General features: G+C 30.6%; 4 protein-coding genes and 1 non-coding gene across 8 annotated transcripts; 2 read left to right on the top strand and 3 right to left on the bottom strand.

Moving 5' to 3' along the window:
* Positions 1–6563: 6563 nt before the first annotated feature.
* LOC130820642 (uncharacterized) lies at positions 6564–7051 on the bottom strand. Its single transcript, XM_057686095.1, has one exon. It carries the CDS (start codon positions 6945–6947, stop codon positions 6636–6638), a length of 312 nt encoding a protein of 103 aa, XP_057542078.1. The 5' UTR covers positions 6948–7051; the 3' UTR covers positions 6564–6635.
* A 1252-nt stretch (positions 7052–8303) lies between these two features.
* On the bottom strand, positions 8304–8384 carry TRNAL-AAG (transfer RNA leucine (anticodon AAG)). The gene has a single exon. It is a non-coding gene; the product is annotated as a tRNA-Leu (tRNA).
* A 60-nt stretch (positions 8385–8444) lies between these two features.
* Positions 8445–12347, top strand: LOC130820640 (uncharacterized). Of its 4 annotated transcripts, none has more exons than XM_057686094.1 (4): positions 8445–8890; positions 10066–10166; positions 10364–10477; positions 10797–12339. In XM_057686094.1, the coding sequence occupies exons 1-4, from the start codon at positions 8698–8700 to the stop codon at positions 10815–10817; spliced, it is 429 nt and encodes a 142-aa protein (XP_057542077.1). In that variant the 5' UTR covers positions 8445–8697; the 3' UTR covers positions 10818–12339. The 4 variants fall into 4 exon arrangements, with proteins under 4 accessions (XP_057542077.1, XP_057542076.1, XP_057542074.1 ...); XM_057686093.1 differs by having other exon boundaries at positions 10063–10166; positions 10797–12327; XM_057686091.1 differs by having other exon boundaries at positions 10364–12347.
* A 71-nt stretch (positions 12348–12418) lies between these two features.
* On the bottom strand, positions 12419–14589 carry LOC130820639 (probable methyltransferase At1g27930). Its single transcript, XM_057686089.1, has one exon. The coding sequence runs from the start codon at positions 14421–14423 to the stop codon at positions 13566–13568; it is 858 nt and encodes a 285-aa protein (XP_057542072.1). The 5' UTR covers positions 14424–14589; the 3' UTR covers positions 12419–13565.
* Positions 14590–18982: 4393 nt separating this feature from the next.
* On the top strand, positions 18983–25799 carry LOC130820638 (non-specific lipid transfer protein GPI-anchored 1). The gene is made up of 2 exons (XM_057686088.1): positions 18983–19546; positions 25375–25799. Exons 1-2 carry the CDS (start codon positions 19183–19185, stop codon positions 25605–25607), a joined length of 597 nt encoding a protein of 198 aa, XP_057542071.1. The 5' UTR covers positions 18983–19182; the 3' UTR covers positions 25608–25799.
* Positions 25800–26686: the final 887 nt, after the last annotated feature.

The raw sequence follows: 26686 nt of genomic DNA, 5'->3' as shown, positions 1-26686 counted from the left end.
CTTAATTTGTATTTTATTATTAATCTATAAGTTAAAACATAGTTAAGTAGGATCTTGTTTGATTCATCTCAATGCAAGGATTATTCATATTAATTTTTCATAATTTTTAATTATGTATAATTAAAAATATTAAGGATTAAATAAGTGTATTGAATAAAATGCAAAAAGCAATTAGGACATAGTAGTAAATTGGAGGGAGTAGATTTTAAGAATGAAACAATGGAGGATTTAAAAAAAAAACATTAACAGAGGAATTTTCAACGATTGTTCTTTCAAGTTTTCAGTTAAAATTCCTAGTTAAATAAAAAAAAAAACTGAAAAATACGACTTTTTGATAAAACATTTTCATCCTGCTATACGAACGGTGTTTGTACCCTATAATTAAAAGTGCACCCCAAGTAAGCTATTCATTGAAGTATAAATTGTCTTGTTAGCAATAGCATTACTATAATCTAGGCCCCATTTAGTTCAACAAGAAGATTAGTAAAATCAATAATACCACATGGTTTCTAGTTTGTAACTAACACCATATATTCATAATATTAAATTTTTTTAATTTTTAATAGTGTATAATCCTAAATGTAAACAACCTGTCAAACACATTGAATTGTATAAAAAGGTAGAAGTAAAAAACGAGCTAATACGAATACTCATCTGTCTTGTTGAATGTGCTAAATGTATTTGTATATTTTTATTAAAAGAAATACTTATCTCTTTTAATAAAAAATGGTCATCTAATCAATTTTAAACTTTGATTATAATTTCTATAAGCGACCAACAAAATATAAAGGAGATGATGATGATGATGAGTGGGTTTGTGGAAGATTTAAAATTATAAATCTATGGATAATATTGATTATATAAAAATTGGTGAAGCTAAATCGAGGATTGAAAGAGACCTGACCTCTTTGGTTTCCCCTTATTAATTTATAATATATGGTATATGAGCCTATTGTTGCAGAACAAAATCCTTGATTGATTCATCCAAGTTGTGATGAAATGAATGAGTTGAAAACCGAAGGAGAAGGAAGATGGATAAGGCTTCACAGAAGCTTCTTGAAGAAATTCCCTTTTAGGAAAAATGTTTTATTGCTTTTATTTTCTATTTCTTGTTTTGAATAACAAAATACCTAATGTATATATACTACTTGCAAAATATCAAAGGAAATAAAAAGAGCTATAAAAAATGTTGAGTCATCAAGAAGGTATCAGTACATATGTACCAATACCCCCCCTCAAGCTAGGGAGGTTGTTCAGGAAGCATGCCTAGCTTGTGAACAAGTTTGGAGTGTTGAGCAGCAGAGAGGGGTTTGGTGAGAACATCCGCCAGTTGTTCTGTTGTAGGAAGATAGGAGAGTTCTATGAGACCTTCCATCACTTTCTCCCTGGTAAAATGACAATCTAATTCTACATGTTTAGTTCTTTCATGAAAAACCGGATTTCTCCCAATATGAATGGCAGATTGATTGTCACATCTGAGCTGGACAGGAAGAAGATTGGAAAGCCCTAACTCTCTTAGAAGGTTGACAACCCAAGTGATCTCAGCTGAGGCTGCTGCCATGGCTCTGTACTCTGCCTCAGAAGAGGACCTGGAAATAGTACTTTGCTTCTTGGATTTCCAGGAGATAGGAGAGTTGCCAAGAAGAAGAATATAGCCAGTGACTGATCTTCTGGAATTGGGGCAGGATGCCCAGTCAGAGTCAGAGTAAGCTTGCAAAGTAAGTTGAGTATTAGCATTCAAGAGTATGCCCTGGCCAATGGTTGCATTGACGTATCTAAGTACATGTTGGAGAGCTTGAACATGAGGGGTTCGTGGGTGTTGCATGAACTGGCTAAGAGTCTGGACAGCAAAAGATAGATCAGGTCTGGTGTGAGTGAGAAAATTGAGCTTCCCAACCAATGACCTATATTGGATTGGATCGTGATAGAGTTCACCTTCATCTGCTAGGAGTTTGATTGTGGTTGGCAAAGGGATTTTAGTTGTTTTACAAACATCCATATTGCAGTCTTGAAGGAGTTCTTTTGTGAACTTCTTCTGTGTTAATATTACACCTTGCTGCACATGTGTAACCTCAATACCAAGAAAGTAGTTAAGAAGACCAAGATCCTTTATGCTAAATGTAGAATGGAGATGTTGTTTGAGGTTTGAAATGATAGAAGAATCAGCACCTGTGATGATAATATCATCTACATAAACAGCCACGATGGTTAAGCCTGAAGTCGAATTCATTAAAAACAGGGAATAGTCATTATTTGATTGCTTGAACCCTTGTTGCTGTAACTCTTGTTTAAGCCTGATGAACCATTCTCTGCTTGCTTGCTTTAAACCATATAGAGATTTGTTCAATTTACATACCTTATGTTCTGGATTGGAAATACCTTCTGGCATCTTCATATATACTTCTTCAGTCAAAGTGTCATGTAAAAAGGCATTGTTTATGTCAAGTTGGTGCAGGGGCCATTTGTTCCTAGCAGCAATGGCAATTAGGCATCGTATAGTGGTCATTTTGACAACCGGAGAGAATGTTTCTTGGTAGTCAATGCCATATTTTTGAGTGAATCCCTTTGCAACTAAGCGAGCTTTAAATCTTTCCACTGAACCATCTGCTTTCAACTTCACTTTATAAACCCATTTACACCCAATTGCTTTCTTCCCTTTTGGTAAAGACACCACATCCCAGGTATGGTTGGTTTGGAGAGCTTCAAGTTCTTGATTCATGGCTGCAACCCATTTTTGGTTTTGAGATGCTTCTGAGTAGCTTGTTGGTTCAATGATTTTGCAATTTTGTTCAATAATGCGTCTGTTATCAGCTGGAATGGAGGAGAATTGAACAAGATTACACCAATGCTTGTTAAGCATGGTAGCACATACATAGTCTTGCATCCAGGAGGGCTTGTTATGTGTTCTGGAAGATTGTCTTGGTGGTGGAAGGTTGTTTTGTGAGGGATCAGGTTGAGGTGAGATGATTTGAGAAGGTTGTGGAGAGTCAGACTCTTTAACAGTAGAATGGTCAATTTCTGTGTTCGGAGATGAATTTGTGGTATGGTAGGAAAGTGGTTCAGGTAAGGGAGGAAAAGAAGAAGGATCAATTGTTGTTTGAGCAGGGAGGAAAATAGGTGAAGAATTTAGAGGTGAGGCAGCAAAATGAAAAGGAAAATGTTTTTCATGAAAAACAATATCTCTAGTGATAAGAATCTTGTTTGTATCAAGTGTCAGTACCTTATAGGCTTTTTGATGAGCAGGATATCCTAAGAATACACATGGGATGGCTCTTTGGTCAAATTTGGTTCTATGAGATTTGTTGGTAGAGCAATAACATAAGCATCCAAAGATTCTGAGATGCTCCATAGAGGGCTTATTTCCATGTAGCTTTTCATAAGGAGTTTGAAAGGAGATTGTCTTCATTGGCATCCTGTTGATAAGATGAGTGGCACACAACAAACATTCACCCCAATACTGAATAGGAACTTTGGATTGAAAGTATAATGCCCTTGCTGTTTCCAACAAATGTCTGTGTTTTCTTTCCACAGTGCCATTTTGCTGTGGTGTGTTAACACAACTTTTCTGATGTGTAATACCATACTTTGTGTAAAGTTGTAGAATATCTCCTTCACAAAATTCTTTTGCATTGTCTGACCTTATGGTCATGATGTTAGCTTGAAACTGTGTTTTGATGAAATTAACAAATTGATATAACAAACTTACCACATCACTTTTGTGCTTGAGTAGGAAAATCCATGTATGTCTAGAAAAATCATCCACTATAGTCAAAAACATCTTACAATTGTCATGGGTCTTGACCTTGTAGGGGCCCCATACATCTATATGTAAAAGTTCAAAGGACTTCTTGCTTTTAGAAAAACTTTTAGGAAATGGTAACCTTGTTTGCCTTGCTTGTGGGCATATTTGACATATGAAATCTGTGCTCTTATTACTCTTATTTATATTACATATACGATGTAATTTCTTGAATGGCAAGTGACCAAGCCTCAAGTGCCAGAGCTTGCTTTCTTCTGAATTTTGTGCAGCAACACCAGTGGCAGCAACTAAATCAGCTTCAGAATTATGATTTGTGGCTTCATCTACTGCATACAATCCTGACTTCAATTCACCAAGAACCAGGGAACTTTTCTGTGATGGATTCTGTAATATGCATTTGTTCTGTGTAAATGTAATGGTGCAATTAAGATCTTTACACAATTGGTGAGTTGATATCAAATTAAACTTGAATCTTGGAACGTGTAAAACATTTACTAATGTGATCCCATTTTCCAAGTTAACAGAACCTATATGTTCCACAGTTGATTTCTTTCCATCAGCTACAGTTATGGTGTTCTGTGCATGCTCATACTTCTTATGTGTTTCAAACAAGGCTAGATTAGAGCCGATATGATGTGTTGCACCACTATCTATAATCCACTTATCTTTGGGGTTGATTAAGAGGCATATACCTGCTATATGAGATTGAGGCTGAGTGGAACCTTCCTTTTGTTTTCTGAGATAGCTTTTGATTTCATTGAGTTCTTGCACAGAGATGTAAGCCTGAGCCTCAAGGTCCTTTTGTTCATCACAGTCTTGAGTGATGATTGCTGCAACTTTCTTTCCTCTGTCCTGTGTCTTTGGTTGAAAGTTAGGAGGAAAACTATTTAGAACAAAACATCTTTGTCTTGAATGGCCAGGGACCTTGCAATGGTCACAGTAGTAATTGATCTTCTTGTGTCCATCATTATTCCTGTGGTTACCTTGTGATGAATAATTGTTGGACTGAAAGGGTGGCCTGTATGGTTTGTATTCACGTCTCCTGTATCCTTCCCTTTTATAGTCAGCAACAAAGGCCATAGTATTAGAAGGTTCTCCCTGCAACTGAGCAACAGATCTTTGTTTTTCTTCTTGAATTAGCAACCTATAAGCCAAGGACACACTTGGTAATGGCTGCATCATGAGTATGTTTGTTCTGATGTTAACAAACTTATCATCAAGCTTCATGAGTAGCTGTATGAGTCTTTCTTCTTGCTGAGCTTTAAGAAATTTTGAGTCAAGTTGCATGTGCATCCATTGCATGTACAGACGGGTAATGGATTCATACCATTAATTTGATCCCATAATGATTTGATTTTAGTGAAGAATTCAGCCACAGAACTGTTTTCTTGAATTAAATCATTCAGATTTTGCTGTAGAGTGAACAATTGAGGGCCTGATGTTTGGTCATATCTCTCTTCCAGATCTTGCCATATTTCTTTGGCTGTAGTAAAGTAAAGAACACTTCTAGCAAGTTCATTGTCTAAAAATCTTAGAATGAAAGAAATCACCAAATGATTACATCTCTCCCATATTTTGTAATCTTCATCCGATTCATCAGGTTTTGTAACAGTTCCATCTATGAACCCTAGTTTATTCTTAGCAGATAATGCTATAATCATACTCCTTTTCCATTCATTGAAACGTTCGCCATTGAATTTTTCGGAAACTAAGGGTGTGGATGTGTTTTCAGAGGGATGAATGAAGTAAATGCTAGCAGGATCTTGTGATTTAAGAGGAGTATTTTGTGAGGTAGACATAATAAAGAACTGGAAAAGGAAGATTTAGAGAGGAGAAAAGGGAAAGAGAAAAAAAAAAATAAAAAATTGTAGAAACAGAAGAAATTTAGGACCACAGACGAAATATAATGAAATCAAACACAGATTATAGAGAATTTCTGATATCAAGAAGGATTTCTGAGAAAAGAAAAAAAAAATCAATGGATGAACAAAACAGAAAATCAAGAACAATACCAGAAGATGATCATAGAAATCATTCCAGATTTTGATGATGAAGCTCCGATACCATGTTGCAGAACAAAATTCTTGATTGATTCATCCAAATTGTGATGAAATGAATGAGTTGAAAAACGAAGGAGAAGGAAGATGGATAAGGCTTCACAAAAGCTTCTTGAAGAAATTCCCTTTTAGGAAAAATGTTTTATTGCTTTTATTTTCTATTTCTTGTTTTGAATAACAAAATACCTAATGTATATATACTACTTACAAAATATCAAAGGAAATAAAAAGAGCTATAAAAAATGCTGAGTCATCAAGAAGGTATCAGTACATATATACCAATACCTATTAAATAGCACACCATCGACAATATTTAAGTAGTATAAAAATTTAAATACAAGAAATAATACTTATGATTTGATGTACTAAATTTATGCAATTTATGTAGTATATTTTTATATTTTCTAATAACTTTCCGCGTCCCAAATTTTGAATTTTTTTATTTAAATTTGTATGAAGAATTTAAAATCAAAAATAAGACATTTGAGAAGAATATAATGTAATATTTGGGAACAAATATTTCATTGCAAATTATAGATTTCAATTATGAAATTATAAATGAAGAATTTGAAAATGACAAAGCTTGGGTAGTCATTCTCAAATTCTCAACTTTAACTAATTAAAAAATAATAGTGGAATTTAATCTAAATTCAAATTTGAAAATTTTTGATTTGCCAAACAATATATTTAAGCTAATACCAAATTTTTAAATGAAATCATCGTTCTTAAACATGGCAAGAAAAACACAAATTCTTAAATAAGATGGTCTCATATTAAAAATATATTGTCTCCAATTTTTCTTTACAAATGGAGCCAGTCTAAAAAGGGTGGCCATTACAATTGTTACTTGGAGGAGGCCGAGCTGTGACCTGAACTGGAAGTGGTTGACCCATGCCCGAACCACCGCAACTAGAACAAGTCATTTGACCCGACCCGGAACATCTCCCACATCCCACATCACCATCAGACCACCTAGAGCAAATGCAAGATACCCGGCCTGACCCTTTGCAAGTTGGGCACCTAGGTAATGGGCCAGACATGGGCTTCTGGTCCATCATCGACTTCACAAGAGCAGCCCCAGCTATGACACTTAGCCCTGTGGCTAATTGGGTCAGAACCAACGGGCCCATATATTTAGGTGGAAATTGAAGAATATTGTTATGTGGAGGATTTTCTTGGTTTTTTGGTGGGTTATTTTTAGTTTGGTTGATTTTTTTAGGTAAAATGTTGCATAATAGAAGTACATAGAAATAAAAACGTAACAAATTTATTAAGCAAAAGGTTAAGTAGAAATATTGTTTATTGAGTCAATTATGTCCCTTTTTGGAATTTGATTGGTGAGATTACATGTATGGCTCTAAAACCACTAATATGGAATGAAATTTGGGAATATATGTTTTGTTGTAAAAATTTTTTGAAAGCATTTGTTGCTTTTCATAGAGCTTTTGTTGTCATCCTTGTATTTAATTCTATATTTTATGGACCATTGCTTTATCTATATTGTTACTTGGCTTCAATTTTTGAAAGAACTAGAATATATTTATTGGAGCCCTTTTACAATGTATTAAGTATATTTAATATATTCCCTCATATTTCTATTATTTTTATATTGTTTGAAACTTAACAATATTTATCAATAACTCTTTGTTTTTATTTTATTCTTAATTTTATGCTATAATCAAGCATAGTTTAATGAGATTATTTTAATGTAAATTTTGTTAATATTATTTTTTTTAACTTTAATTATGTATAATTAAATATATTAAAAAATAAATTAGTGTATTGAACAATGAGATTATTTTAATGTAAATTATGTATATATATATAATCCAAATAGAACAAGAAGTTGGATAGGAGGGAGTAAGGAATAAAACAAAAAGAAAAAGTGTAGTAAATTTTTAGCTACAATGTGTTATTGTCTATATTAATATACTCCATTTAGTTCTAAAACGCTTACAATTGGAAGGCTAGCTAAAGATTGAACTTCAATATGTTCTTTTCAAAAGTATTTAATTACTTCTTTTTAGAATTAGTTTTCATCCCAAAATATTACCTTTATGATGACATAGAGATATATTATGAAGAAAAATAACGTTTTATATTAATAACACGAAGGGTCAAAATAATATTGTCTCACTTTGGGCATGATCCAATGGCTTTTTTCTTTTTTTGGTGTTTTATATGTTGACGGGCTGCATTTTTATCTAAGCCAGTGTTTTTTGTTATCCTTTTTTCGATATACATCGAAATTTTTTTTAAAAAGTATTGTTTTAAGTTTTAACATCAGAAAACACCGCTAAAAGTTCATGCTTCATTCACATACGATATATAACTTGGTATTGCTCGCACTCTACCATGAACCATCATTGTTGATTACATTTTTTCATTACAAGTATTTACAACTTAAGATCTAATATTAGCTTCATTAAAACACTCTTTTAGTGCAGTGATCAGTTTGATGCAAAAAAAAAGGAAAAAAATTATAATGTTGAGAGTGGGATTTGAACCCACGCCCTTTCGGACCAGAACCTTAATCTGGCGCCTTAGACCAACTCGGCCATCTCAACATTTTTGTTTGCTTCATCACGCGTTTTTATTATATAGATAAATATAGATATAGATGTTTTTCCTTTCTCTTTCTCTTTTAAATGTGCCAAAAAAGTTTTTATAAAGACGGCAAACAGGCAATTAATTCCAGGGAAGTGGGATTTGGGAGTTTGATTTTGGATAAATTGAGAGATATTTGCGGGGGAAAACTTAAAAGGAAATCAAGATTCAAGAGCAGCCACATAAATAGAAAAAATCCAAAAAAAAAAAAGAGTTTGGGTTAGAATTTCAGCGAAAGAGGCAAAACGTCGAATACATGGCGTGGTGTTACGAATGGTCTGCTCTACGGAACCGTGGCTGTTACCATCTTCTTCGACCCAATTTCCCCCTAATGGGCCTTTGAAAACCTACCAACTCAAGTGCTCGGGTTTTCAATTCACCCATTCCCATAACTTTCTTCAGCTTAGTTGTTCTTCTGAGGACGACCAGGGTCCACCTCAAGAAGCTGTTCTTAAAGCCATTTCAGGTACAATTCTTGTTTTAATTTCTGGGTTTTTGATTCATTGAAGTGGGTATTTGAAATTTGGTCTTTTTTCGTAAGTATTTTTGTTTTTTGTTTGAGATGGATTACGAAGGTTTGATGGTTTTGTGTGTCTGTAGAACAAATTATGCTTGTTTTTTTTGGAAAATTTAGTTGTTTTTTATGATATAAGTTGTTAAGTGGGAATTATTGATGAAATGTTTTTGATATTGTATTTTAGTTGCCATTATTATGTTGCCAGAGCCTTAAATCCATTGCCGAAAGTTTTGTTGTTGGTGTAGCTTTTAAGACAATACAATGAATAAATTTTGTGATGTTAAAGTGAGTAACGCGATTAATAGGCGGATTAAAAATGCGGCAAATTTAAAAAGGCAAATTAAAGGTAATTGGGATCAGTGTAACATAATTTGCCAATTAATTCGCCTTTTGAATTCGTGATTTGCTTAAAATAACCTTAAAATAGTAAAAAGTTAACTATGATTCGCTTTATTTGATTCGCGAATCGCATGTAGATCAGTGAATGGAATGTGCTATCACAGGGACTGAGGTAGTAGTTGATTTCATACTTTTATTTGTATAGTTGTATATGTACCCTAGTTTGACTCTAATACCTCAAGATTGTAGAATATACTAGCGGTTAGGTTGGTAAAACTTAGTGTCATTGTACATTGAAAGCAAGATTATCGTCCATGATAATAGAACTCAATTCTCAAACATGTTTTTCTTTTATCTAATACATTTATTTTCTTTTCTTTGAAAATTTAATTTTACTCCTCCGCCCATAGAAATTTCTACATTTAACAACTATAAGGAAAGGAGATGCTTGAAGTTGTACAAGCATACAATGGCCTTTTAGGTTGAAACTTGCCGAGCTACATAAATATCGCATTCGTAGTAGGCTATTACCATCATTTACTACTGACTACCAAAAGGGATTATATCGCTTTAACGGGAAAACATGATAGCATTAAGCTGAATTAGGCATTGAGGCCGTAGAAAATTGAATGCAAGATAATTCAATTATATTAAATTCATCAAGTATGAAGTAAGCTGGCGAATATGATATACTTCAAGTATAGCTTGTAGTCGAGAAACTGTGCAATCAATATTTCGTAGTATTTCTTAGTTTGTCTATACACTCTTTGTGTTTGTTTCAGAAGTGTCAAAGACGGAAGGAAGGGTTGGGCAAACTACAAATGTTGTCATTGGAGGGACGGTAACCGATGATTCTACCAATGAATGGCTAGCTTCGGATCAAAAGGCATGTTTTTATCAATTTTCCTTGAACTCTTGTTCTTTTCCTTTGAATGATGAGAAAATTATGTCCATTTGTATTCATGACTGATGATTTATGTAATGTTGTGGCTTGGAGTTCTTATGGAGTTGAACTGATGAAATATCCTCATAGTATTTTCGGGCAGTCTAAGCACTCATGGTTTTCACATTTTTTTACTATAGGTGAACTCACATCCGACAGTTAGAGGTTTTATGGTTATTGGGACTGGCGGTGATGATTTCGTACATTCTATGGTTATAGCGGTTGAATCAGTGCTTCAGCAACCGATCCCTGAGGTAAATCTTACAAATCAATACCAGTCTTTCAGTCGTTTGGGTGCAGTTATAGGAGCGTGTATCATGCATGATGTGTGTTATTTAGCAGAATGTTCCGTTGATCAGCTCTCATTATACGCATAGTCGCATACCATGCACGCTTCTTCAATTATTGGCTTCCTAACGTTTATTAGTGATGGCCAACTAAATGGATAGGTCTAGTTACTCGTTTGCGACAGTCTGTGTCATCGCTATTGCTTTGGACTCGAATTTGTATTCAAGTGGTCTTACCTTCAAATGATAAATAATCTGTGAAATGTTCTTCGACCAACATTTTCAGGTGGTCAAACAAGCCAACTAAAAAAACCAACAGCTAACAGGCAACAACCAGTTGCCAAACACCCTCTCTGTATTTTCATTGCCATAGTGTAGCCATAAAGGGCCTATACCTCCAAAGGACTTGTAATCATATCTTAATCTCCAAGATGCATCAAGGCCAATCGTGCTTGCTAGAGCCTTCATTCAAAGCTATCGAATTGTAATGCCCATGAGTGAAAGGCATCCTCACCATCTCAAGTCCGTACACAGTTATGTATATGAAGCCCAAATGAAGGGTCTTGTGGCGTTTAAACTCGTATTTATGGATTTCTATGTTTTTACCATCTCTTCTAGAGAGCAATCAGCTAACGTTCGAGGTCTAGTTTCGTGCTACCCGATTCCCTCTCTTCCCGGATGTTGGTTCAGAAATGTAGGATACAAGATATACTTTTGTGCTTTATTTTATGGGGGCAATGGACATTGCTTACCCGGCTATCCTTGTTATTTAAACTAATATGATTACTCAATGATGGGGTTGAGTAAAGCAGAAAATATGGTGAAGGGGAAAGTACGTTTCTGTTAATATTGGGCCTATGAAAGTCATTTCTAGTGAGCAGGTTCGCTCTCTCTCTATATATACATAATGAATGTGTTAATTCTACGTAAAATAGCATAAAAATAAACCTTCATAATTTATGCTACTTCGATCATAATAAAAGTGCTATATAGCTAGTTGCATCAATTATATATAAAAAAAAGAAGGCATTTTTCAATAAAAGAGATATGTTCTGGTATTCGTTGCGCTTTTAACTAGTCTTCGAATTGGGTCAATGAAATGTTGCATTTACTGCATGTTTTATTTCTTTTCATACAGATGATCGAATCAAGTATTTCTTGTAAGCTTAATCATGTTCTCTTATTTTTTTTTAGCATTTTAATTATCATCATATTCTGTAAATCTCACTCATAACAAGCAAGGGTCTAGGGGTAGAAGACAAACAATTATTTCACTATGACATAAAGTATCACTTTTACTTTATATTTTCTCTCTTAATTCAAAAAAATTAATCTTACCGTTTTATGCTATTATATTTAACTCTTTAATCTCCGTACTATTTACAAATGGGACAAAATAATGAAGAGAAATTTCCAAGGTCAACTTTGATCAAGGCCCAAGGGAGCTTTAATTTTGTAGTCCCCATACCATGTGACGAGCCATAAGGCATACAATGATAAACTCTAAAACTTATGGAGTATCTAATTTCAATTCGAATTAAAATCGGTTACTTTCGTAAATTTTTAAATTTTTATTTTATGATTTATATAATTGTGATTTTTTCAATTTGTTCTCTTTTTAAGATCCAATTTTATAAAAAAAAATCGAATTATTATAGCATTTTTTATGAATATTACGTATTTGGGTGTTTTTGAGTATCATTAGGATTAATTTGCTACTTTTATGTTTTTTTAAACTTGTACGTATCAAAATTCAATTAACAAGTAATTAAACTTATCAAATTTTATTTGAACTCATGGTAATGCTTTTTTTAGTTAGAATTCAAAAATAAAACATCGTCGCGGTCACTGTTTTTAATACTTTATATCTAGAAACAAGCATAGACATTATTATATAGGACATTTATTGAAATTTGTCAATTTTTAATTGGAAATTTAATATAAATAAAGATTATACATTGGAATGTAAAAACAAAAAAACACAAGTGATACTGATAACCATCTTATGTTCCATGTTCTTAAAACTCTTAGATTTCAATATTACTTTCTTGCTATTTAGAACCTGATAATCAAGTTCAACATATGTCACCAAAATCTCATTAACAATACTGAAAATATATTATGCCGTAACAATTCGTCACATAATCTCACCGTAGTCCACTCATGTGGACACGGGACATCCATGAGCTCGGGCCCATAAACCCACGGGTCAAAAGCGTTAACTTACACATACACTTGATGAGGTTTATTGTTTCCCAAAACCATATGGTAATAGGAGGATTAGCCCACCCAATATATATGCAAGTCCACAACCTACTATTTTATCAATGTGGGATCTTGTATCACATGTGAAATATTTCCAACAAAATAGTCCTAATTAAAAGACATAAAGGGGGTGTTTGGCAAAGTAGTTTATTGAACAATTTTAGCTTATTTTGATATAAATAAAGGACTAGGTGGTCAAAACAACTTATACTAGTGTTTGGTGAATTAGTTGGTTCAAATGGCTTATTGATACAAATAAGTTTTTTTGAACAAGTTGCTTATAGCAACGAGTTCAAAATCAGCTGGTCAAACCAGTTAATAAAATTAGCTGGTCAAATCAGTCACTCTAATCAGGTATCAACTATAAGCTATCAATCTTTTGTCAAACACCTTCAAAATCTTGTAAACATATCCCTTCATCCCATTAAATTTACTATATTTATACTTTGAATGTGATATCATTTTATAACGACTATAGCAAATTCAATGATACAAAAACATTAATTATTCAAGATATTTACTTAAGGGGTGTTTGGCAAAATAACTCATTGAGCAATTTTAACTTATTTTGATATAATATAGAGTTTAGTGGTCAAACCAGCTAATTCAAGCTAATATTTGCTAAACTTGCTATTTCAAACAATTTATTTATATGATTAAGCTGTTTTTAGACAAGTTGCTCGTAGCAGCGGGTTCGAAATCAGTTGGTTAAATCAGCCATTGTAATCAACTATAAACTATCGATTATAAGTCATTTACCAAACACCCAGTAAATCTTTAATTTAATTGGCTAACAAAAACTTTTACCACCATTTGTTGATGGTGGGATTTCAAAATGCCACAATCTTCCAACAGCCCCAACTCTATATTTCTCACACAAAAACTCCTTAGCATAACTCTCTTCCACATTCCGATCAACATCATGCAAGAACACGTGCGTATTCCCCGCATGTTTTCTCGCACGTGCCATTACTGCAGCTGAAAATACGGCCGCCATTCTACCCGGATGATCCGGCCCGTATCCTCTTGGAGCATCTATCATTATCATATCCCATTCTCTTTCATACACTTCTTCCGGTAGATTATCCAATGCTAATGGGCATTCCCGGTTACCCTTTAATGTAGTGGTGGGGTCACAGCTTGGGTTTTTCCGGTAACTTTCAAGTAATCGGTCAGCATCTTTGAGTTGTGTTCTATACGGCACCGTTTTCGCGTTTAAATATGGTGCATCTTTTAACACTATGTTAACCCATTCAGGGGATTCCTCTAGAAATAGAGTAGTTCCATCTGGGTTAAGCCCGGCCCACATCAGGGAATCATAACCTAACCCAAATACTAAGAAGTTACATGGACTTTTGGATTGGAGAACGTTAAATGATTCCGTAACTTCCTCTAATGTTTGTTGTGGGATTATTTTTGATGTTGCATAGTGAAGGATGGCTTTTGATTGAATCGACCTGCCACTTGATGAAGTGGCAGACGATCTAATAGGTGATGTGGAGGAGAGAGAAAGTTTTTCAGGTAATTTACAGTTGGGGCCCATAAAAGCTGACACTAAAAGGGCACCCGTGATGATACCTAATAATATTGCTATGGCTATAAGCCATGGTTGATTGGAATTAAGATTGTTGGTTTTGTTACCCTTCATATTTGGTATGGTTTAGAATTTTAGTCGTATTTTCTTGTGACCTTATTTATGGAGGGCTTTTTTATACTAATGCTAGTCTTCAAGAGGAGATAAAGGAGTAGTAATTAAAAGTGCGACTTTCTTTGAATGATAAGCAAAAGAAAAGTTGGATGCAAGGAAAGTGAACTTAAAAGTTGACCACGTCTAAAAGTTGTAGTCACATATAAAAATGGTTTCTTTGCGTAATAAAATGGAGACAATGCAAATTGTTCTAATTTTTATGCAAATTTATACAAGATATTCATTGATAATAATTTTAAGGGATGATGATGATGATGTGAGCAAAACCCATTAGTGTATAGTGATTGACTTAGATTTTTGACGTTGGGTCTTAGTTTCTTTAGGGTTTTATACTTAAAGAGAGAAAAAGAGAATGTGTGCTAATGGGAAGTTTAAAAATGATTATGGATCGAATTTTAGTTGAGTGTAATTAGATATGGATTTAAACTTATTAATTTTTTGTGAACTTATATCATTATTATTATATTCAGTGTATTTCGCTTATAGATTACTATAATCAGGATCTAGGTAGGGAAGAAAAACGGCAACTCATACATATAGAGGAGAGTACGGTTTTTTTATGAACTTATGCTTAGACTCAAATCCTTAAAGTCTGAAAATATTAGATTCAGACTCAAACTCGTTGGATCTGATAGGTCTAGATTCAGACGATCCAATAAGTCTAAAGGGTCGACTATTCGGATACCAAAAATGGCGGGTACCCACGTATGAACACCCCTATATATAAGTCTTGATTTAATTATTAATACTTAAAAAAATCACAAATTCATGTGAGAGACCATCTCTAATTGAGTCAGCCTATAATCATCTTTTTAATTTATTAAGCTTTAACAGGATGTACCTGAGAGACGTTTCTCGGAAGACTAGCGGAAAAAATTATGTTGTAAAGGTAGCTCGACCTTTGACGGCCTATTGGGTTGAACTACCATATTAAACACCTCTAACGTGAAGTCACCACCAAATAAGCTTAAGAGTACTTTTAAGATAGTCTAAAATCTTGTATATGTAATAAATGCATGATCAATGAGCCATTATAAACTAAATATATGTCAGAAATAATTCAAATAATTATTTTGTATCAGAACAAGCAAAGTTAGTTTTTATAATTTATTTAAAAAAAAAAAGTTACAAGAGTAATTAATATAAATAGGATTTGATTATAGGTCCCAAAATTTAGTATCATTACTACTGACTTTACCAACTATGTTAGTTGACATTTATGTCACTGAAAACTTTGTAATTAAAGTTGGACATTCAATTTATCACACATTAAAATTTTCCACTGTCAAATTGAGTTCTTATATGATACTCTTAAGTCGAATTATTTTCATATTTTGTTTTTCTAAACAATTTAATAATTTGAATTTACTTTTATCTTCATTATTTTTTAAAGCAATTATGTTAAATTTAATCCAATTGTGAAAAATTTGAATATAGGGATGATAAATGTTAAATGTGGGCGTCATAGGTGAGAGTTTGATATGAGGTTGGTAGGTATTCACTATGACTTATGAGATGAATGCTTACGGAAAATTTGAATAAAATAAGATGTTTTAACAACTTAATTCCAAAAATAAGCTTCGTGAAAACTTTATTTCCAAAATAAGCGTCCATAAATCCAAACCTAACTTTGGAGTAAGTCGCTGTAACTAACAGCGACAAAAAATAAATAAATAAATAATAATTTTTTTTTACGTCGCTGTTGGTAACAGCGACTTAATGTATTTTAAGTTTCCAGTTCTCAGTTACTTCCTCATTCCAACCTACGAGGTTAAGGAGTTGACCAGTTAACCTTAAAGTCGTTGTTACTAACAGCGACTTAAGGAGTTGACTGGTCAACTCCCTAAGTCGCTATTAGTAACAGAGACTTATGGCTTTTATTTATTTATTTATTTATTTTTGTCTTTCGCTGTTAGTAACAGCGATTTACTCCAAGGCTAGATTTGGATGTACGGACGCTTATTTTGAAAATTAATTTTTCACGAAGCTTATTTTTAAAATTAAGTTCTTAAATAATCTTATTTTATTTAAATTTTCAATACTTACGTAGGCTTATACATAACTGGCGGAATTTAAGTTGTTATACTTGTAGCCATTTGGGCACAATTCTGGCCCAAATTGATGTCCATGAGAGAAATGGTTTGACAAAGATCTACTCATGAGACCAACTTTTGAAATAAACAAATTTAATTTAATAAAAAATTTAAAAATAAGCTTGATCCAAAAGTATTTTTTAAAAAATTATTTGTATCGAGCTTATATTCACTGATAATAATAGCAAACAAAAAATAGACCATGCTAAAAGACAAAATAAAATTTATTATAATTTTATTCGTTGTTAGTAACAGAGAACAAAAAAAGACAAACATAATTTTTAAAATTAAAATAAAATATTAATTGTTCGTTATTCATAACAACGAGCCAAGTGATACAATGCATTATCATCGTCATACTTCCTTAGATCCTTCATCACCATCCCACCAATATTCATCACATAAAATTAAAAATTGGGAAAATAATTCTATAAACATTTTTTTTAATATTAATAATTCTATGAACATGTTTTACCAATTTAAGTGATGGTCCTAACTAACCATTACTTCATTTTCTACTATTTTTAGCTTTGTATTTCTAATGTGTTAAGTGAGCATTACATAAAATAAGACTTATTTATTGCCCAAAACAGAAGTTAATTTATATAACTCCACATTTATTTACTCATTTATTGGTACAACTAGATGAATGATACTGAGTCAGCATATTATGTAGATGTGAAAATGGAAATTGCAATTACTAGACCACTTTCTCCCCTTTTTATTACTCGAATAATCTTTTTTTTTTTTTTTTTTTTTACTTACTTTCACATAAATTATTTTATTTCAAACTATGTCGGATCATATTACCACTAAAAGAAAAACCATTAAATACTAAGAGAATTTATTAAATGCAAAATATATAATGTAATTATATAGTAGTATTCTTTTGTTCATTTTGACGGAAAACTCATAAAAAATATATGTATTGTGAATGAAAAAGTTAAAGATATCTATTATGAGAAAATGTTTAAGTATTAATAGAAAATATTGGTTTCCATATAATTTGGAAGAAAAAGGTTTTGAAAATATGAAAAATACTTTTTAATTTCAAAAGTCTTGTGTAACAAACAACAAAATATATATAATGAAATATAATAACATTACACAATATTATTTAGTTCTAATATATAATATTATGTACATATAATAAATATTATTGTATAATATGCATATATTCTATTGATGTACTTAAGAAAATTTTCAAAAAAATATTTTTTTCAAACCAAAGACTCCATATTAGTATCATGGTATGCACACGATACATACATACTTGTTTGAATTGATTTGAAGTTTGAATGAGTATAGATGGGTCAATTATATTTATTAGCAGTATACAAGTTCTAATTTTAAGGGTAGCTTTAACTGCCTTATTGTTTCCTCAACTACTTCTCACTTGCCATGCCTTCAACATTTATGAAAGTCTAAATAAGCTCACTAACAATTGCCTTCTAAAACATGCCAATCTCTTCACACTTAGCTTATTCAGCCATTTGTCAATCTTTGACCTGTCTATTTCATGCTTCTTGTTTAAAATAGATTTGATGATCCGAAATTTACTCGACCTTGTAATCGAATCTGATTTGACCCGACTTTAAAAATGATTTACAATTATGTAAAAATCAATAAGAACACAAAATCCGATTTCAAACTCGATAACTTGAATGAACAACTCTTTTATAGTTATTATGTCTCGTTTGGTTTTTTAAACTATTATCGATTTTTATTTATATTTTATTCTTAATTTATTAGTTAAAACATAGACAAGTGAAATCTTGTTTAATTCGTCTCTATTACATCAATATTTTTTATTTTTTAATCAAACACAATTTAAAATATTTATAATTTAATATGTAGATTGACAAAAGTGAAAACCCAATTTAACTTATAAGAAAACCATTGTTCCACTAAAATTCTAACTTATTAGAATTTAACTAAACTAAACTAATCAATTTTAAATATGAAAAAAAAAGTTTGTGATAGCAACAGTACATGTGGAATGATTTAGTTCAATTCTAACTAACTAGGTACACGATATAAATAAATAAATGAATGATGTCAATAATATAAATAAGAAAAATTATATTTAAACTCTAAAAAAACATTTACATAAAAAGGTTTAAATCCGAATAAATATTATCACACAGTAAAATATCTATCAACTTAACCAATACATATATTAGTATTTACTAGATAGATTTTCATGTAAACACATATTAATATATTTTAATGAGTAAATTATTTCCATAACTAAATATCAAGTTAAATATCAAAAACTTTTCTGTCAATAATAGAAAAAGACAAAATATTTAAATGACAGTGTAATAAATGTCTATTCATTAATACATTTTATAAAATAATGTCTGTTTACAAACTTGAACAGCCTTGCATGCCCAATATACACCTAAAAAAATATCTAATGCAAGCTAGCTCATAATAATCAATATAGCAATAAATGACACTAATCCAAATACAACTACATAACCATAAACAAAGCTACATAAATTCTATACCTTTGTCACAATCTTTTCATCATCACCTCAACCATTTTTCTCTCTTTTACCGAAACCAAAAAAAAAAATAAAAATAAAAATAAAAATTTAATCATGGGTTCATCTCAAATCTTCAAAATCACAAAATTTACTCTAGTTATGATCATAGTAACTCTATGCATAAATGAAACTTCCGAGGCGGTTGATACGTCGTCGTTGCCAACTCAATGTAGCCAATCAATATCAGACTTGTCTAGCTGCCTGAATTTTGCGACGGGAAGTTCGCCGACGCCGGGAAAAAAGTGTTGTGATTCAGTAGGAACAATGAAGGAGAAAAAACCGGTTTGTTTGTGTTTCTTTATAGAACAAGCTCATAATGGAAGTGAAAAAATTAAGAATCTTGGGATTAAAGAAGATAATCTCTTACAACTTCCTAATGTTTGTCATCTTACTAATGCTAGTGTTAGCAATTGCCCTAGTAAGTTTTTTTTTATAATACTCTCTCTAATTTAATTAATTATTATTTGATTTGCTAATTGAATTTTTTTATCTACGGTCAATATATATTGTGTCTGATTTTTGATAGTTGCTACAATTCTGTTTTTAATGATATGATCAAAAAAAATTTTAAGTTAATATTATGAAAATATACATTAAGACGAATCAAACAAAATCTCACTTGTTTGTGTTTTACATTATACATGAAGAAAAACAATAGTTGCTACAGGATCTATAACAACTATTAAAATTCCAAGGAAATATATGGGTGGGATTCACTAAGAAATATGTTTAAAATAAAAAAGATAAGAAGTATTACACAACTTTGATTACAATAAGATAAAAAAAAACTAAGGTCAATATAACACTAGAAAAACTTAAAATATAAAAGTCAATATAAACGTAGAAAAAATATTATATTATAAATATGAAAAATATTCTTAATTTATAATATAAATATTTTTCAGTATTTATATTGAAAAAAAAGTCTTTTTTATTCTTCTTATTATATTTAGCGCTCTTATTTGATCTTTATTTGTATGAAGCAAAGTAGCGAACTCAAACTATAATGATAAGATTTGTGAAATTATAAATCTGATAACTAGACAAAAACAAAAAATTAGAAGCTTGATGATATTTTTTACTTATGAATGATTTTTCTTATGTAGTGTTTGGGAACAAGTATTTCATTTTAAATTATGGATTCTAATTATGAAATTATAAATGAAAAATTTGAGAATGACAAGGTTTGAGTATTTATTTGCAAATTCTTAACTTTAACTACTTTAAAAACCATGGTGGAATTTGATTCAAATTCAAATTTAAAAAGGTTTGATTGTCAAACAATAAATTTGAGCCAATTCTAAATTTTCAAATGAAATTATTGTTTCTAAACATGACATTAAGAAATTTAGTATAATTCAAAGTTTATGATGGAGTCAGGGTACCCTCAAGTCCCCACAAAAATCAGCCACAAATGGAGTATGAAAGATAAACCCAATTAAGGATACTATTTTCATAACTAATTGATTGATGAAGACAAGTAGTCTACATCAATTATCAAATATTGAAAAATTATTTTTTATAAGAGATAAAAATAAAATATTAGATATTAATAATTAATAATTAATTACACTAGGTGATGCTTGGTTTAGATAATTTTTTAATTTAAAAATATTATATAATATATAATATGTTTGATGTTCAATTTTAAGGCTCCATATATTATAATTTATAATTATTAGTTAATATAATTTGTTATATTTCTGTATTTAAGGGTATATATGTTATATAATTTGCTTATCTGAATTTATTAAAAGTAATTATACTTGTGCGTATGGACTGTGGAGCTAGACATATACATGTATAAACTAATTATACTTGTGTGTACACGTGTTATTTAAACAAACTAATCAGAATTAGACTTGTGCAATGGGCTGGATTTCGATTGGGACTCTTAATTCAGCCCTTTATTGTAAGGGTTGTATATGAAGAGAGTTGAAAAGGGTTGGGCTTAAAAATTAACTTATAAAAAAATTAAGACAAGGATTGATAAGGGTTGTAAATGGACCCTAATCCTAAGTCTATTTCCTTCCTTTTTTTACCACTTAATGTTATAAATAAATTAATATATATCTAGCAAAAATTCTTACTTGAGACTGTTTTAACTTTTATTTTCAGTTTTTCTTTTTCTCTTTCCTGACAAAAGTACTCATCTTCGTCTTTCAAACTCTATTTGTGTTTTTCAATCTCCATCTTCCTCTCTCAAACTCCATTGTTGTTTATTCTCTTTTTATCTTCTTCAACATTTGCAAAACCATCAAAGTTATGTATTTATACTTCATCATTTTCGTTTTTAAAGCTTTCATTTTCATTTTTATGGGTTGATTGTGTTATATATTAGTTGGATTTACAATTTTATAATTTTTTTTAAATTAAGCTTCATTAATGGTGTAAATAATGATGTTGAAAATATTTGGGAAAAATTAATAAAAGCAATTGTGGTTATAACATAATATATTGAGAGTTATAACATAATATATTTGTAATTATAACATAATATATTTGGGGTTATAACCATAATATATTTGGAGTAATAACATAATATAGTTGGGGTTATAACAAAATATATAATTGCGGTCATAACGTAATAAATTTGGGTTATATTTGTGATATAATACTACAAAATTGATATTATAATAATACAAGCAAATATATTATGTTGTAAAACCTCAAATATATTAAATTTTAATTTCAAATATATTGAGTGATAACTCCAAATATATTATGTTATAACCCTAAATATATTACGTTAACCCCAAATCATAAAAAATAGCCATAATTATCATCTTCAACATCACTGTTTTTCACCATTAATGTACCTTAATTTTAAAAAAAATGAAAAAATCTAATTTATTACTAAATGATTTTTTTTTAAATTACCATTTATACTATAGCCCAACCCGCCCCGTTGCATAGGACTAATCAGAACCTATAATAAACTTATTTTTCATGCATGCAATGTTTTTTTTAAACAATCAAATGACTTAAAAAAATATGATAGTTAATTCTAACTAATGGGTTTTATTCAGAATTATAGGTTGAAGGAGTGGTTACAAGTTTTCCTTACACCGTTATCATGGTGTTCGATTTACATTAATGATAATATTAATACATTATAATTATATATGAATCAGTCTAGTAAAAATAATCTCATTATAAGACCATTAATTTAAGATTTTTGGTTGCACGAGATCGTCTCTAATTATCATTTTTTTAATAAATTAATTTAAAATTATGAGTAAATACTTTTACACACTAAAATGTACATGAGTTTATTCAATAGATGGTCTCACCATGAGGCTCATTTAAAAATTTGTAAAATAATAAAAACAATTACTCTTGTCTTGTGATCATATACGTCCGTTCATTGAGACAAACTTAATATAAAGAGTTTATGTTAACATAATTTATATTAATTGAGTTATTTAATTTATGTATATACAACAATTTGAAGAAAATAAATTGAATGTTGAATGGTTAGTCATTGTCAATAAGGTGAAGCTCCAAACTACACAAAAAGTTCAGAAATATTAATATCGGTAAACTTTGACATGTATTCAAATAAATGCTTTCGGCAATCTTAAATGAAGTTAGTTGTATGCTGAAACCTAATAAATTCTTGATAGTGTCATACCTAATTATTGCGCACTTTTTTCTAAAACCATCAATATGTAATATTATTAAAAATCGCAATTCTTTTTATTTTATTGCCATTTTTTATTTATTAAACTTATATGATTGTTTTTGGTTACTTTTTAAACCTTTAATCTCTAACATCTCTTTAAAAACTCTCTCCGAACACTCATTCAACTAAAACAAGCTAAAACTAAAAAACGAATTACAAAGGCCAACGAAAATGAGCATCAATATGATTGTGTTAAAATTTGATATATGTTCACTCTTTTGGATATAACTTTAAATAGGAAAATCATATAATTGCAATGTTTGTGGAATTAGGATCTAGACTTCAAGATTATTCCAATGATATATTATATGCTCAATTCCAATAACCGAGCAAGAAATGACGATCGTTTAAAGTTTGTTTGTGCTGAAATTTGATACATATTCAATCTTTTAGACATAACTTTTTATAGAAAAATATTAATGATGCAAGGTTTGCGTTATTAGAAATTAGACTTCAAGATCTTTTCAACAATATATTATATGCCCAATTCCGACAACCGAGCGAGAAATGACAAGCATTTAAAGTTTGCAAGGACTTTAACATCTAGTCGTCGCGTGCAACTGGACCGCGGTATGGTTGCATAAAACACGCGACCAGACCGCGGTGGAGTCACGCGTTTCGTGTGACCATACCGTGGTCCGGTTGCACGTTTTACGCGTCCATACCGTTGTCCGATCGCACGTGAGTAAACGTTAGAAAATCACAACAAACTTTAAACGGTCGTTATTTCTCGCTCGATTGTCAGAATTTGGCATATAGTATGTTGCTGCAAAGCTCTTAAAGTCTAGTTTCTAATGCCGTTAACTTTGCATTAATACGATTTTTCTATAAAAAGTTATGCCTAAAATATTGAACATATATCAAATGTTGACACAAACAAATTTTAAACGATCATCATTTCTCACTCGGTTATCGGAATTAGGCATGTAATATATCATTGGAAAGATCTTGAAGTCTAGGTTTTAATACTATAAATATTGCACTAATATGATTTTCCTATCAAAAGTTTTGGGCAAAGAGTGATTATATATCAAATTTCAATACAAAACGTGTGATTAGGTTTATTTTTCGATTTTAAAAAATTATTTTCTTTTTTAAAATTAATATTTTTTTAAGGGAAATTCCACATGGTAGCATCTAGATTTCATGAAACGCCAGTGGTAGCACTTTTGTAAGATTTTTCCACATGGTAGCATCCAGTTTATGCACTATCTAATTGCCGTAGCATTTTCCGTTAAATTCTTGTTAATTTCTGTTTAATTCATTCTTTTGTAAGATTTTTCTACGTGGTAGCATCCAATTTTTGCTCACAAATGTTTAATTCACAATTTTAACGTTTAATTCACTGATTAATTTATCAAATGTTGTAACAATTATATTTTCATTTAAATTATTGGCATCATAAAGTTCAAAAGATGCATTACAAACACTAATAAATAATTCAAAAGGTGCATTTTATTAGCTCAAAAGGTGCATTTCATAAGTTCAATAGGTGCATTCCAAGCACTAATACATATCTACTTAATCGTTACGACATTTAAGAGCATTGATAAATTAATCGGCGAATTAAACGTTAAAATACTATCATGTGGAAAAATCTTACAAAATAATGAATTAAACAGAAATTAACAAGAATTTAACGGAAAATGCTAGTAGATAATGCATAAACTGGATCCATATGAAAAAATCTTACAAAAGCGCTACCACTGGCATTTCATGAAAATTGATACTACCATGTGGAATTTCTCTTTTTTTAATTTAATTATTATTAATAAAGGTTGATTTTATAATTAAAAATAGATTTAAAGGTATTTTAGTAATTTTATTAAAAAAGAAGTGGTGATATAATGATAAGTTTTAAGTTGAATAGTCCAATTAATAAATTACTAAGATATAAATTTTTTGTTTTTAGACCGGTCTCTCATAAAAGTAAATTTTAATTTATTGTACAACTTTCTTTTTTAATAAATAGTGGACAATCAAAAACTATCAAAAACTAATTTTACCATATTAAATAAACTAACACTTACCTTATATAATTAGTTTAAGAAAAAAAAATAAAAGATATATTAAACACTAAAGGATGGAGTATTCAATAACTTAGAAAAAGTAGAAATGAATTAAGAATATCAGTCGGTATGTGAATTGAATCAACTCGAACATTATATTTTTGTTTTATATATAACACAATTTAATATTAATAGTATATTAATTAAACAACAGAAGTCACGTCTTAGACAAACTAATCCGTTCCTTTTTATTTGTCGATTTTATCCTTTTACGTATTTCAAAACAAATTTTGAGTATTGATGTATTATAGTACGCATAATAAAAAAATGTAAACATTATATATTAAAATTCTTTGCATCAAGATGAATCTAACAAGATCACAGATTAAAATATTTTATCTTAAATATATACTTTAAAAATCAAATTTAAATTTTTTTTATAAAATGGAAAAACTTAAAAAGTGAAGAAACAAAAAGTAAGGAAGTAGTAAAATGACCTAGTGAAGTCCAAGACAAATTAAACTAATATAAATTGTACTTAATTGCGTACAGAGCTTCTTGGAATTCCGGCAACATCCCCGGCAGCCGCCATATTCAAGGACAGTAACGGAACATCCTCGACGACAGCGTCGCCGTCAACATCTTCTTCTACAACATCAAGCACAACAGATAACGGCAACAATGCAAACGGAGTCAAGCATGGAAATGTTTTCTTAAGCAGCTTTCTTGCAGTTTTCATGTCTGCTATTATTCTCTGTGCTTTTCCTATTGGAACCTTCTTCTAGTTCTCTTTTTAATTTTTAAGTTTCAAATGTAATTTCGTTATTCTCGGCTATTTTATTGCTTTTCAAGTTTCAAATTAATATACTTTAATGTGTGGAATGTGGGTTGGTTTTTAGTTTACAAAATTTTATTGAGATTTCTTTTAAGTAAAAGACTATTGCTTATGAATTATAATTAAAGTTGTCATTCTACAAGTTTTTTTTGTTTTTTTTTTTAATTTTCTCATTTTATTTTTCATTTTGATACGCTTTAAATTTCCACTTTTTGTTTAGTAGATTGAAGTTGAGGAAAAAGATAAAGGTAAATGACCTTTTGCTGGTTTTATTTAGCTTTTAGTATTGTGGTTGGTCAAAAAGCTAAAAGGGTGTGGTAAATGTTTTTTTTTTTATTGATTTTAACTTGGTTGTTGATAAAAAAATTTAAAAAATGGATAAATATCATTGAAGTGATATGGAATGTTGGAACTTAAACCAAAATGGAAAACTCGTCTACTTCGCATTTTGCCTATTGTCTTACATTTTTCTCTAGTAAACATTTAATACTTTAAAGACTCCTCTTTTGTTGCTTTCTTGAAGCCCTTCCATTAATGCATTTAACCCTATTGCACCCTAATCATTGCTCACCACATGGTATGCCTTGAGTCATTTGGTGATGAATATTACCTCCATCAAGTGTTGATTAGGCTCTTTTACTAACAAGATGTTTGCAATCTTGATGTTTGCATAGCTTTGTGGTCTAATTACAAGGCATATAGAAGAGTGATTGATGAAAAATATCTAAATTTATGTCTAAAATGATTCTTTTCATTTTTTATTGAAGAATTGAAATCAAACACATTTTGAAAATCAACAGATAAAGATCACAACAACCACAAACACAATTCTTATAGTTATATGCTAATCAAATATATCATCTATAGCTATGGAGCACCTACTCAACTATACTAAAAACGCCATCGCAACATAAAACAAAATACTAAAGACAAGCATATAAAATGTTTTTGAAAAACTCGAAGTTGGTTCAAGAACAATAATAATCAATACAACTAAACCAACAACCATGATACATACCGCATAACTAA

Source organism: Amaranthus tricolor, chromosome 8, assembly GCF_026212465.1.
Source record: "Amaranthus tricolor cultivar Red isolate AtriRed21 chromosome 8, ASM2621246v1, whole genome shotgun sequence".
NCBI classification, from domain to species: Eukaryota; Viridiplantae; Streptophyta; class Magnoliopsida; order Caryophyllales; family Amaranthaceae; genus Amaranthus; species Amaranthus tricolor.
Note: the sequence above shows the minus strand (reverse complement) of the source record. Positions and strands in the feature narration are given on the sequence as shown.

Excerpts from the sequence above, each read along its gene's own strand:
- LOC130820642 (XM_057686095.1), bottom strand. The coding sequence starts at position 6,947 with ATGGGCCCGTTGGTTCTGACCCAATTAGCCACAGGGCTAAGTGTCATA.
- LOC130820640 (XM_057686090.1), top strand. The coding sequence starts at position 8,698 with ATGGTCTGCTCTACGGAACCGTGGCTGTTACCATCTTCTTCGACCCAA. Across the intron at positions 8,891-10,062 it reads TGTTCTTAAAGCCATTTCAG|AAGTGTCAAAGACGGAAGGA; the intron begins GTACAATTCTTG and ends TGTTTGTTTCAG. Across the intron at positions 10,167-10,363 it reads GGCTAGCTTCGGATCAAAAG|GTGAACTCACATCCGACAGT; the intron begins GCATGTTTTTAT and ends TTTTTACTATAG.
- LOC130820639 (XM_057686089.1), bottom strand. The coding sequence starts at position 14,423 with ATGAAGGGTAACAAAACCAACAATCTTAATTCCAATCAACCATGGCTT.
- LOC130820638 (XM_057686088.1), top strand. The coding sequence starts at position 19,183 with ATGGGTTCATCTCAAATCTTCAAAATCACAAAATTTACTCTAGTTATG. Across the intron at positions 19,547-25,374 it reads TAGTGTTAGCAATTGCCCTA|AGCTTCTTGGAATTCCGGCA; the intron begins GTAAGTTTTTTT and ends AATTGCGTACAG.